The 15,110-nt window shown below is 45.1% G+C and overlaps 1 protein-coding gene across 1 annotated transcript in view; it reads right to left on the bottom strand.

The window, feature by feature from the left end:
- Positions 1-277: 277 nt before the first annotated feature.
- Positions 278-15,110, bottom strand: part of PBX3 (PBX homeobox 3) — a 239,728-nt gene continuing 224,895 nt past the window's right edge. Inside the window, exon 10 of the mRNA XM_075579405.1 lies at positions 278-4,863. Coding sequence (XP_075435520.1) covers positions 4,771-4,863 — 93 coding nt within the window. The 3' untranslated portion in view covers positions 278-4,770. The remainder of the gene's footprint in view (positions 4,864-15,110) is intronic.

Genomic DNA, 15,110 nt, shown 5'->3' with positions numbered 1-15,110 from the left:
TATATACCCCTCAAACTGCCCGTTCCCCAGTTTTCCATCCAAAAAGTCCCTCTCCCTGGTTGCTAGGCACCTCCCTGGTTGCTAGGCTGCACCCAGCTCCTCCGTTACCAGGCAACATCAGATGGTCAGCTCTATATATACAATATATATATATATACATACAGCTTTTCAATGCGGTGGGTGTCGCTCGAGCAGCAGGGGGTTTTTGTTTAGTAAATAATGACATGAACACATTTTAATAAATCCATTTGCAAAAAAAGACCCACATAGAACCAGGAAAGGAGAAACATTTTATTCATGTTTTTGGAAACTACATAAGAACTACGTTACCACAAGGACGACTTCATATATATATTTTTTTCCATGACTTTTTGTTTTTCTTCAATCCAGGGGTAATAATCCAGTTAGAAAGTAAACATCAAACAGCATTTTTTTTTTTTGTTTGTTTTTTCCCCGTTTTTAATACGTTAGAATCACTGCCACAAATTGTCATTAGTCCCGGGAATCCGGCGCCCGCTGAGATCCGCGTACAATACAAAAAATTAACTGAAAACGGAAAAAATCCCCCCCCCTCCCAACGATCCCCCCTCCCTGCGTCCACATACCCCGGCCCTATACTGAAATCTGTATGCATTACAATGAGGTTTTTTCATTTATTTTTTGTCTTTTATTTTTGCGTGGTTCTCACGAGATGAAAAAAAACATTTCAAACGTCTCTATTATGTACAACAGTCTCACTGTATAATGTCACTTTTCGGCGTTCCACGAGAGATCCCCCGTGTCCGCTTTCCGTGGCAGAGCTTCAGAAAGTGGATATTATCATTTTTTTTTCTTTTTTCTTTTTTTTAAAGATACATTTTTTATTTAAACATTTTTTTTTATCTCCAAAAGATTACAATATACATAACGGTTTAGGATGGGGGGGGAGGGGGGTAATAGAGGGGAAAACAAAAAAACAAGAGTTAAAGCAGCAGTTGATGTTCCGAGGAAATGATTTTGACCCTTCCTTTGAAAATGAAGATGCAGCGCTGTACAGCTATGCTGGGTATGACTTACTGTAACGCAGGGGAGCTCAACTCCCAGCCCTCATGACTCCCCCACCCCCCCCTCAACAGGTTAGGGTTTCAGGATATCCCAGCTTCAGCACAGGTGGCTCAATCAGAGGCTCAGTCGAAGACTGAGCCTCTGATTGAGCCACCTGTGCTGAAGCAGGGACTGATTGAGCCACCTGTGCTGATGCAGGAACTGATTGAGCCACCTGTGCTGAAGCAGGGACTGATTGAGCCACCTGTGCTGATGCAGGAACTGATTGAGCCACCTGTGCTGAAGCTGGGACTGATTGAGCCACCTGTGCTGAAGCAGGGATACCCTGAGAACCTGACCTGTTGGGGATGGGGGCTTGAGGACTGGAGTTGAGCCCCCTGCCTTAACGGTTCAGCCCATCCTACAGTAGGGTGAAAGTGAATTAAGGAAAGTAACATGTTTCCATACGTTCAATGGATTTCTGAGATTAAAAAAAAAAAGAAATCTTTGGATGGTTTTAACAATCTTGACCTAATCTATTTGGGTGATCAGACTGTTTGTCAGCCCTTAAAGCCCCAGGTAGACTGCTGTTCTTTGTTTGCACCATAAATATGAAGCTGTCATTAGTCAGACAGAGAAACATCAGGAGCGGGGCACGCTGGGATTTAGTGTTCCCGCAGAAAAGGGAAACATATTCAATTTTCATAAGATACAAATAAATAGGACCGTCCTTTTTGGGGGTTTGAATCTTTCTATAGAACCAAATACACTTCTAAATTGTTTAACAAATGTTTTTGACCCTCTACGTGGGACTAATCCTTTAATACTGGTGATCCTAACTCATACATCAAATGAATGGAGTATTTGTAAGCAGTGCCAGTAGGGCAGGGGTGGGCAACTCCAGTCCTCAAGGGCCACCAACAGCACAGGTATGCAGGATATCCCTGCTTTAGCACAGGTGGCATAATTAGTGGCTCTGTCTAAGTTATAGGCAGAGGTTATCTGGAGCAGTGGGAGGAATTATAGGGAGCAGTTATAGGGAGCGATGGGAGCAGATATAGGGAGCAGTTATATGGACCGGTGGGAGGAGTTATAGGGAGCGATGGGAGGAGTTTTAGGGAGCAGTTATATGGAGAGATGGGAGGAGTTATATAGAGCGATGGGAGGAGTTATAGGGAGCGATGGGAGGAGTCATAGGGAGCAGTTATATGGAGCGATGGGAGGAGTTATAGGGAGCAGTTATATAGAGGGATGGGAGGAGTTATAGGGAGCAGTTATATAGAGCGATGGGAGGACTTATAGGGAGCAGTTATATAGAGCGATGGGAGCAGTTATATGGAGCAATGGGAGGAGTTATATAGAGCGATGGGAGGAGTTATAGGGAGCGGTGGGAGGAGTTATAGGGAGCAGTTATATAGAGCGATGGGAGCAGTTATATGGAGCAATGGGAGGAGTTATAGGGAGCAGTTATATAGATGTCCATTTTCAGTCTTTCACATACTCAGCATTGCTATACACTGCAGCACATTCCTCTTCAGACGGGAGGGGGGCTTTCGCCTAATCTGCCGTCTTAATGACACAATGAGAAAGTGACGGTAGAGCCGCACTGCGTGTGAGTTATTTAGAGGTAGTAAGTGGACACAATAAGCTACAGAACGTGGAACGTTGGCGTGACTTGGATGAGGTAACGGAAGCTGCAGTCCGCGCGGTGATACGTATAAATTCTCTTTTGCTACACTATTTACAGATCCCCTTTTCCCCTACGCCACGGTAAGCAGCAGACTGCGGCAATGCTGCGCCCCGGCGTCTGGGCGGGCAGCAAATTAACCCCTTCGCTGCTACAATGCAGAGACAGGCCCAGTCCGGATCCGTCCTTATTGTTGGGTTCATTCCAGGAGGTTGAAGATGCATCCACTTAAATGTCCTTGGTTTACCATGAAAACAGCCTCTTCATGCGCCTTACTGCCATTCTCTGCGGCCCGCTAAGATAAGCATTGTGGGTGCAAGTGTAAATAACACGCGCTGATGCAGTCGTCCTCCTCCATGCCGTCCCACATCTCCCCGACGACGCGGAAACGCTTTATCTCTATAGGCAATTGGGACAGAACAAGACGCTTCGCTGGCTAAAGAATCAATGTTCAATGTATTAGAGTGTAAGCTCTTGGGCAGGGACTTCTTTCCCTATGTCTGCAGTGTTTATTCTCATGATGTCTCCTGTTATGCGTGTCACTGCTGGGCAGCGCTGTGTACACGGATGACGCTATACCAGTGGTCTCAAACTCAGTCCTCAAGGACATCAATTACGGCCAGGTTTTATAGACATCCCTGCTTCAGCACAGGTGGCTCAATCAGTGGCTCAGTCAACGACAGGCCAAATCCAATCCTCAAGGGCCTCCAACAGGTCAGGTGTTCAGGATATCCTTGCTTCAGCACAGGTGGCTGAATCAGTGGCTCAGTGGAAGACTGAGCCACCTGTGCTGAAGCAGGGATATCCTGAACACCTGACCTGTTGGTGGCCATTGAGGACTGAGTTTGCGACCCCTGCACTATACAAACAAAGATATGCCTACAGCGCATATACATTAAATAAAATGTTTAAAAATAAAATACAGAATTATTTCACTGGTTTGATTTCCTGCGTTCTTCTCCAAAAGAAATATTTCCAGGTGTGTTACACGTGCGAGTCCTTCCTACATTTGTAAAACCTTGATGGCTTCTTTATTTTAACATATTACTGCAATCCTGTGAACGTATCTCGGACTTCCACAGCCCCCTAAACCCGCTTTCCTAAGCCCCTACTGTCAGATCCTACAACGATAACCCGGCAGACGAGGATTCTGGGTAACGGATTCTCATTTGTAGAAGGCAGACTCCATGACTTATATATGCTTGGCATCTGTATATATAATAATCTGAGCGCGTTCATTTACTTCAGTCACACAGCAACAGAATAAATACAGAGATACATGTGCAACGGTTCAGCTTCTACAACAAAGTTATTTACCTGTAAAAGTGGATGCATCTTCAACATACATGGGGTCATATCACTAAGCAGTCTTCTAGCACAGGAATCCTGCCGGTGCTGTAAGGCCCATACAGAGGCCAATAGGCTGCAAGGGGTCTTATGGCAGAAGACTGCAGTATGGGCCATACTGTTTAATACCAGGAAACGAGCCAAAATAATAACAATTAAAAAAAACAAAAAAAACATTCAACTTCAATTCTGCAAGGCTTGCAAGTTAGAAATCTCGACTTCTTTTTCCAGTGAACCCAAAGATGTCCGGGGAGATTCTCAAATATATATATATATATTTATATATATATATATCTATATATTTATTTAAAGCTGGTACCCGATGCTTTCCACTGACAGCTAAAGGCCCCGCCATGTGTCACACAGTCCAGATAGGAGGAAATGTCACAGATTCTAAAGCAGATCTTGGCCCAATTGGATAAAGTGCTTTCAAAACGGTGTTTTAGTAAAAATATAATGCATTCGAGGGGTGTCAGACCGGGGGTGTCTCCCGGGCCAGGTCTTACAGTGAAGTTTTAGACCTTTATTCAATATACAGTGAAACCTCTTCCCCGCGCTGGAGAAGATTTTAGCCCTATGCCTCTAAACAGAGCTGACCAATCCCCCAGCGCTGGGAAGCACTTTGGATAAGGACCCTGCACGATGCTTTGACACGCTCCATATGGTCCCGTGGCTGAGCGCACGGCGCGTGGAAGGCGGTCTCACTTGGAAGTTTAGGTAGAGGTATCAGAGTTGACACTGCCTGGTCCTTCTGTGGGGGAAGTGATGGAGGAAGGGGTCACCGCCTCTTGCCACCCTCCGTTAGCCTGTGCGGGGGAAAGGAAAGAGACACTTATCTGTCTGTTCTGAGGAGATTTGGATAAGACAGTTTCTCTGATCAGACACTTTGTAGTCTGCATAGAAAACAGTGCTGTGCTGCCTGCTAAAGTGGAGTAAGTCAAATAACTATAATTTAGGCCCTTAAAAAATAAAAGAAAGTAAAAACAAATACAAATAGGGTTAATAATCTGCTTTAAAAGGCATCACTGACTTTCAAGACGGATCATTTTAGGAAGAATTACATTTTTAAAGGGCTTGTCCCATGGAAAAATTCAACCCCCCCTTAGAGGAAATTTGGACTTTTTTGATCCCAGTGTTAAAATAAATAAGTTTATATTTACTTCGAGTACCAGTGTAATTCTAACCTTATCTGGTATTTATTGAGCTTCAGAATTAGTTTTTGTGAAATGGGAAAGATGCCAGGGATATACGAGTTTACAAACAGTCTGATCACAAAAGAGGTTAGGTAAAACACTCCAAAAAGCCCATATAGGACCACCTTTTGTTATTTAACAAAATACAGGTAAGTGCAATTATTCTGTACAACTTTATGGGGTCAATTCTATATCCCCTGAGGTAGCCGATAATCGAAATCGGCAGCGATTTCTGTCTGAGAACGTCCTGAACGGCAGCAAGGGAGTTAAATAATTTATTTCTAAATGCAACCAAATGCATTTGAAGGTTTTTTTTTGTTTTGTTTTTTTTTTTACAATCTTTATCTAATCTTTATATTTTGTAAACTCTAATATTGTACAGAAACTGACATTTCTATTTTTGTTTCAACTTCTGTTGCAATCCTCGGCAAACATATAATGCGGAAGAACATTAACCCCCTGCATAAGATTATAATTACACCGGCCACTGAGAAAACGAAATGTCCTTTATCCATCACTCGTCATATCTATCCCTCATTCCCCACGTCCTTTATCCTTCACTCGTCATATCTATCCCTCATTCGCGGCGTCCTCTATCAATCACTTGTAATATCTATCCCTCATTCCCCACGTCCTTTATCCATCACTCGCCATATCTATCGCTCATTTCCCGCGTCCTTTATCCATCACTCGCCATATCTATCCCTCATTCCCGGCGTCCTTTATCCATCACTCGCCATATCTATCCCTCATTCCCCACGTCCTTTATCCATCACTCGTCATATCTATCCCTCATTCCCCGCGTCCTTTATCCATCACTCGTCATATCTATCCCTCATTCCTGGCGTCCTTTATCCATCACTCGTCATATCTATCCCTCATTCCCCGCGTCCTTTATCCATCACTCGTCATATCTATCCCTCATTCCCCCCGTCCTTTATCCATCACTCGTCATATCTATCCCTCATTCCCGGCGTCCTATATCCAACACTCGTCATATCTATCCCTCATTCCCCACATCCTTTATCCATCACTCGTCATATCTATCCCTCATTCCCGGCGTCCTATATCCAACACTCGTCATATCTATCCCTCATTCCCCACATCCTTTATCCATCACTCGTCATATCTATCCCTCATTCCCGGCGTCCTATATCCAACACTCGTCATATCTATCAGTCATTCCCGGCGTCCTATATCCATCACTCGTCATATCTATCCCTCATTCCCCACATCCTATATCCATCACTCGTCATATCTATCCCTCATTCCCCACATCCTATATCCATCACTCGTCATATCTATCCCTCATTCCCGGCGTACTATATCCATCACTCGTCATATCTATCCCTCATTCCCCACATCCTTTATCCATCACTCGTCATATCTATCCCTCATTCCCCGCATCCTATATCCATCACTCGTCATTTCTATCCCTCATTCCCCGCATCCTATATCCATCACTCGTCATATCTATCCCTCATTCCCCGCATCCTATATCCATCACTCGCCATTTCTATCCCTCATTCCCGTCGTCCTATATCCATCACTAGTCATATCTATCCCTCATTCCCCACATCTTATATCCATCACTCGTCATATCTATCCCTCATTCCCTGCATCCTATATCCATCACTCGCCATATCTATCCCTCATTCCCGGCGTCCTTTATCCATCACTCGTCATATCTATCCCTCATTCCCCACGTCCTTTATCCATCACTCGTCATATCTATCCCTCATTCCCTGCATCCTATATCCATCACTCGTCATATCTATCCCTCATTCCCCACGTCCTTTATCCATCACTCGTCATATCTATCCCTCATTCCCTGCATCCTATATCCATCACTCGTCATATCTATCCCTCATTCCCTGCATCCTATATCCATCACTCGTCATATCTATCCCTCATTCCCCGCGTCCTTTATCCATCACTCGTCATATCTATCCCTCATTCCTGGCGTCCTTTATCCATCACTCGTCATATCTATCCCTCATTCCCCGCGTCCTTTATCCATCACTCGTCATATCTATCCCTCATTCCCCCCGTCCTTTATCCATCACTCGTCATATCTATCCCTCATTCCCGGCGTCCTATATCCAACACTCGTCATATCTATCCCTCATTCCCCACATCCTTTATCCATCACTCGTCATATCTATCCCTCATTCCCGGCGTCCTATATCCAACACTCGTCATATCTATCCCTCATTCCCCACATCCTTTATCCATCACTCGTCATATCTATCCCTCATTCCCGGCGTCCTATATCCAACACTCGTCATATCTATCAGTCATTCCCGGCGTCCTATATCCATCACTCGTCATATCTATCCCTCATTCCCCACATCCTATATCCATCACTCGTCATATCTATCCCTCATTCCCCACATCCTATATCCATCACTCGTCATATCTATCCCTCATTCCCGGCGTACTATATCCATCACTCGTCATATCTATCCCTCATTCCCCACATCCTTTATCCATCACTCGTCATATCTATCCCTCATTCCCCGCATCCTATATCCATCACTCGTCATTTCTATCCCTCATTCCCCGCATCCTATATCCATCACTCGTCATATCTATCCCTCATTCCCCGCATCCTATATCCATCACTCGCCATTTCTATCCCTCATTCCCGTCGTCCTATATCCATCACTAGTCATATCTATCCCTCATTCCCCACATCTTATATCCATCACTCGTCATATCTATCCCTCATTCCCTGCATCCTATATCCATCACTCGCCATATCTATCCCTCATTCCCGGCGTCCTTTATCCATCACTCGTCATATCTATCCCTCATTCCCCACGTCCTTTATCCATCACTCGTCATATCTATCCCTCATTCCCTGCATCCTATATCCATCACTCGTCATATCTATCCCTCATTCCCCACATCCTATATCCATCACTCGCCATATCTATCCCTCATTCCCGGCGTCCTTTATCCATCACTCGTCATATCTATCCCTCATTCCCCACATCCTATATCCATCACTCGCCATATCTATCCCTCATTCCCTGCATCCTTTATCCATCACTCGTCATATCTATCCCTCATTCCCTGCATCCTATATCCATCACTCGTCATATCTATCCCTCATTCCCTGCATCCTATATCCATCACTCGTCATATCTATCCCTCATTCCCCACATCATATATCCATCACTCGTCATATCTATCCCTCATTCCCGTCGTCCTATATCCATCACTCGTAATATCTATCCCTCATTCCCGGCGTCCTTTATCCATCACTCGTCATATCTATCCCTCATTCCCCACGTCCTTTATCCATCACTCGTCATATCTATCCCTCATTCCCCACGTCTTTTATCCATCACTCGTCATATCTATCCCTCATTCCCTGCATCCTATATCCATCACTCGTCATATCTATCCCTCATTCCCTGCATCCTATATCCATCACTCGTCATATCTATCCCTCATTCCCGTCGTCCTATATCCATCACTCGTAATATCTATCACTCATTCCCCACATCCTATATCCATCACTCGCCATATCTATCCCTCATTCCCGGCGTCCTTTATCCATCACTCGTCATATCTATCCCTCATTCCCCACGTCCTTTATCCATCACTCGTCATATCTATCCCTCATTCCCTGCATCCTATATCCATCACTCGTCATATCTATCCCTCATTCCCCGCATCCTTTATCCATCACTCGCCATATCTATCCCTCATTCCCCCCGTCCTTTATCCATCACTCGCCATATCTATCCCTCATTCCCGGCGTCCTTTATCCATCACTCGCCATATCTATCCCTCATTCCCTGCGTCCTTTATCCATCACTCGTCATATATATCCCTCATTCCTGGCGTCCTTTATCCATCACTCGTCATATCTATCCCTCATTCCCCGCGTCCTTTATCCATCACTCGTCATATCTATCCCTCATTCCCCCCGTCCTTTATCCATCACTCGTCATATCTATCCCTCATTCCCGGCGTCCTATATCCAACACTCGTCATATCTATCCCTCATTCCCCACATCCTTTATCCATCACTCGTCATATCTATCCCTCATTCCCGGCGTCCTATATCCAACACTCGTCATATCTATCAGTCATTCCCGGCGTCCTATATCCATCACTCGTCATATCTATCCCTCATTCCCCACATCCTATATCCATCACTCGTCATATCTATCCCTCATTCCCCACATCCTATATCCATCACTCGTCATATCTATCCCTCATTCCCGGCGTACTATATCCATCACTCGTCATATCTATCCCTCAGTCCCCACATCCTATATCCATCACTCGTCATATCTATCCCTCATTCCCCACATCCTATATCCATCACTCGTCATATCTATCCCTCATTCCCCACATCCTATATCCATCACTCGTCATATCTATCCCTCATTCCCTGCATCCTATATCCATCACTCGTCATATCTATCCCTCATTCCCCACATCCTATATCCATCACTCGTCATATCTATCCCTCATTCCCCACGTCCTTTATCCATCACTCGTCATATCTATCCCTCATTCCCCGCGTCCTTTATCCATCACTCGTCATATCTATCCCTCATTCCCCACGTCCTTTATCCATCACTCGTCATATCTATCCCTCATTCCCGGCGTCCTATATCCATCACTCGCCATATCTATCCCTCATTCCCCACTTCCTTTATCAATCACTCGTCATATCTATCCCTCATTCCCCACATCCTATTTCCATCACTCGTAATATCTATCACTCATTCCCCACATCCTATATCCATTACTCGCCATATCTATCCCTCATTCCCGGCGTCCTTTATCCATCACTCGTCATATCTATCCCTCATTCCCTGCATCCTTTATCCATCACTCGTCATATCTATCCCTCATTCCCCACGTCCTTTATCCATCACTCGTCATATCTATCCCTCATTCCCCGCATCCTATATCCATCACTCGTCATATCTATTCCTCATTCCCGGCGTCCTTTATCCATCACTCGTCATATCTATCCCTCATTCCCGGCGTCCTATATCCATCACTCATCATATCTATCCCTCATTCCCCACATCCTATATCCATCACTCGTCATATCTATCCCTCATTCCCCGCATCCTATATCCATCACTCGTCATTTCTATCCCTCATTCCCCGCATCCTATATCCATCACTCGTCATATCTATCCCTCATTCCCCGCATCCTATATCCATCACTCGCCATTTCTATCCCTCATTCCCGTCGTCCTATATCCATCACTAGTCATATCTATCCCTCATTCCCCACATCTTATATCCATCACTCGTCATATCTATCCCTCATTCCCTGCATCCTATATCCATCACTCGCCATATCTATCCCTCATTCCCGGCGTCCTTTATCCATCACTCGTCATATCTATCCCTCATTCCCTGCATCCTATATCCATCACTCGTCATATCTATCCCTCATTCCCCACGTCCTTTATCCATCACTCGTCATATCTATCCCTCATTCCCTGCATCCTATATCCATCACTCGTCATATCTATCCCTCATTTCCTGCATCCTATATCAATCACTCGTCATATCTATCCCTCATTCCCCACATCCTATATCCATCACTCGCCATATCTATCCCTCATTCCCGGCGTCCTTTATCCATCACTCGTCATATCTATCCCTCATTCCCCACATCCTATATCCATCACTCGCCATATCTATCCCTCATTCCCTGCATCCTTTATCCATCACTCGTCATATCTATCCCTCATTCCCTGCATCCTATATCCATCACTCGTCATATCTATCCCTCATTCCCTGCATCCTATATCCATCACTCGTCATATCTATCCCTCATTCCCCACATCCTATATCCATCACTCGTCATATCTATCCCTCATTCCCGTCGTCCTATATCCATCACTCGTAATATCTATCCCTCATTCCCGGCGTCCTTTATCCATCACTCGTCATATCTATCCCTCATTCCCCACGTCCTTTATCCATCACTCGTCATATCTATCCCTCATTCCCCACATCTTTTATCCATCACTCGTCATATCTATCCCTCATTCCCTGCATCCTATATCCATCACTCGTCATATCTATCCCTCATTCCCTGCATCCTATATCCATCACTCGTCATATCTATCCCTCATTCCCGTCGTCCTATATCCATCACTCGTAATATCTATCACTCATTCCCCACATCCTATATCCATCACTCGCCATATCTATCCCTCATTCCCGGCGTCCTTTATCCATCACTCGTCATATCTATCCCTCATTCCCCACGTCCTTTATCCATCACTCGTCATATCTATCCCTCATTCCCTGCATCCTATATCCATCACTCGTCATATCTATCCCTCATTCCCCGCATCCTTTATCCATCACTCGTCATATCTATCCCTCATTCCCCACGTCCTTTATCCATCACTCGTCATATCTATCCCTCATTCCCCACGTCCTTTATCCATCACTCGTCATATCTATCCCTCATTCCCCGCATCCTATATCCATCACTCGTCATATCTATCCCTCATTCCCGGCGTACTATATCCATCACTCGTCATATCTATCCCTCATTCCCCACATCCTATATCCATCACTCGTCATATCTATCCCTCATTCCCCGCATCCTATATCCATCACTCGTCATTTCTATACCTCATTCCCGTCGTCCTATATCCATCACTCGTCATATCTATCCCTCATTCCCGGCGTCCTATATCCATCACTCGTCATATCTATCCCTCATTCCCTGCATCCTATATCCATCACTCGTAATATCTATCCCTCATTCCCGGCGTCCTTTATCCATCACTCGTCATATCTATCCCTCATTCCCCACGTCCTTTATCCATCACTCGTCATATCTATCCCTCATTCCCCACGTCTTTTATCCATCACTCGTCATATCTATCCCTCATTCCCTGCATCCTATATCCATCACTCGTCATATCTATCCCTCATTCCCTGCATCCTATATCCATCACTCGTCATATCTATCCCTCATTCCCGTCGTCCTATATCCATCACTCGTAATATCTATCACTCATTCCCCACATCCTATATCCATCACTCGCCATATCTATCCCTCATTCCCGGCGTCCTTTATCCATCACTCGTCATATCTATCCCTCATTCCCCACGTCCTTTATCCATCACTCGTCATATCTATCCCTCATTCCCTGCATCCTATATCCATCACTCGTCATATCTATCCCTCATTCCCCGCATCCTTTATCCATCACTCGTCATATCTATCCCTCATTCCCCACGTCCTTTATCCATCACTCGTCATATCTATCCCTCATTCCCCACGTCCTTTATCCATCACTCGTCATATCTATCCCTCATTCCCCGCATCCTATATCCATCACTCGTCATATCTATCCCTCATTCCCGGCGTACTATATCCATCACTCGTCATATCTATCCCTCATTCCCCACATCCTATATCCATCACTCGTCATATCTATCCCTCATTCCCCGCATCCTATATCCATCACTCGTCATTTCTATACCTCATTCCCGTCGTCCTATATCCATCACTCGTCATATCTATCCCTCATTCCCGGCGTCCTATATCCATCACTCGTAATATCTATCCCTCATTCCCGGCGTCCTTTATCCATCACTCGTCATATCTATCCCTCATTCCCCACGTCCTTTATCCATCACTCGTCATATCTATCCCTCATTCCCCACGTCTTTTATCCATCACTCGTCATATCTATCCCTCATTCCCTGCATCCTATATCCATCACTCGTCATATCTATCCCTCATTCCCTGCATCCTATATCCATCACTCGTCATATCTATCCCTCATTCCCGTCGTCCTATATCCATCACTCGTAATATCTATCACTCATTCCCCACATCCTATATCCATCACTCGCCATATCTATCCCTCATTCCCGGCGTCCTTTATCCATCACTCGTCATATCTATCCCTCATTCCCCACGTCCTTTATCCATCACTCGTCATATCTATCCCTCATTCCCTGCATCCTATATCCATCACTCGTCATATCTATCCCTCATTCCCCGCATCCTTTATCCATCACTCGTCATATCTATCCCTCATTCCCCACGTCCTTTATCCATCACTCGTCATATCTATCCCTCATTCCCCACGTCCTTTATCCATCACTCGTCATATCTATCCCTCATTCCCTGCATCCTATATCCATCACTCGTCATATCTATCCCTCATTCCCGGCGTACTATATCCATCACTCGTCATATCTATCCCTCATTCCCCACATCCTATATCCATCACTCGTCACATCTATCCCTCATTCCCCGCATCCTATATCCATCACTCGTCATTTCTATCCCTCATTCCCGTCGTCCTATATCCATCACTCGTCATATCTATCCCTCATTCCCGGCGTCCTATATCCATCACTCGTCATATCTATCCTTCATTCCCCGCGTCCTTTATCCATCACTCGTCATATCTATCCCTCATTCCCCACTTCCTTTATCCATCACTCGTCATATCTATCCTTCATTCCCCGCATCCTATATCCATCACTTGTAATATCTATCCCTCATTCCCGGCGTCCTTTATCCATCACTCATCATATGTATCCCTCATTCCCCGCATCCTATATCCATCACTCGTCATATCTATCCCTCATTCCCCACATCCTTTATCCATCACTCGCCATATCTATCCCTCATTCCTCGCGTCCTTTATCCATCACTCGTCATATCTATCCCTCATTCCCCACGTCCTTCATCCATCACTCGCCATAACTATCCCTCATTCCCGGCGTCCTTTATCCATCACTCGTCATATCTATCCCTCATTCCCGGCGTCCTCTATCCATCACTCGTCATATCTATCCCTCATTCCCCACATCCTTTATCCATCACTCGTCATATCTATCCCTCATTCCCCACGTCCTTTATCCATCACTCGTCATATCTATCCCTCATTCCCTGCGGCCTTTATCCATCACTCGTCATATCTATCCCTCATTCCCCACATCCTATATCCATCACTCGTCATATCTATCCCTCATTCCCCACATCCTATATCCATCACTCGTCATATCTATCCCTCATTCCCGGCGTCCTCTATCCATCACTCGTCATATCTATCCCTCATTCCCCACATCCTTTATCCATCACTCGCAATATCTATCTCTCATTCCCTGCGTCCTTTATTCATCACTCGTCATATCTATCCCTCATTCCCCACATCCTTTATCCATCACTCGTCATATCTATCCCTCATTCCCCACGTCCTTTATCCATCACTCGCAATATCTATCCCTCATTCCCCACATCCTATATCCATCACTCGCCATATCTATCCCTCATTCCCCACATCCTATATCCATCACTCGTCATATCTATCCCTCATTCCCCGCATCCTATATCCATCACTCGTCATATCTATCCCTCATTCCCCACATCCTATATCCATCACTCGTCATATCTATCCCTCATTCCCCACGTCCTTTATCCATCACTCGCAATATCTATCCCTCATTCCCCACATCCATCACTCGTCATATCTATCCCTCATTCCCGGCGTCCTCTATCCATCACTCGTCATATCTATCCCTCATTCCCCACGTCCTTTATCCATCACTCGCAATATCTATCCCTCATTCCCTGCGGCCTTTATTCATCACTCGTCATATCTATCCCTCATTCCCCACATCCTATATCCATCACTCGCCATATCTATCCCTCATTCCCCACGTCCTTTATTCATCACTCGTCATATCTATCCCTCATTCCCGGCGTCCTTTATCCATCACTCGTGATATCTATCCCTCATTCCCGGCGTCCTATATCCATCACTCGTCATATCTATCCCTCATTCCCGGCGTCCTATATCCATCACTCGTCATATCTATCCCTC

Source organism: Ascaphus truei, chromosome 21 (assembly GCF_040206685.1).
Source record: "Ascaphus truei isolate aAscTru1 chromosome 21, aAscTru1.hap1, whole genome shotgun sequence".
In the NCBI taxonomy this organism is placed as follows: domain Eukaryota; kingdom Metazoa; phylum Chordata; class Amphibia; order Anura; family Ascaphidae; genus Ascaphus; species Ascaphus truei.
The sequence above is the reverse complement of the archived record's forward strand: the minus strand, read 5'-3'. Positions and strand labels throughout refer to the sequence as shown.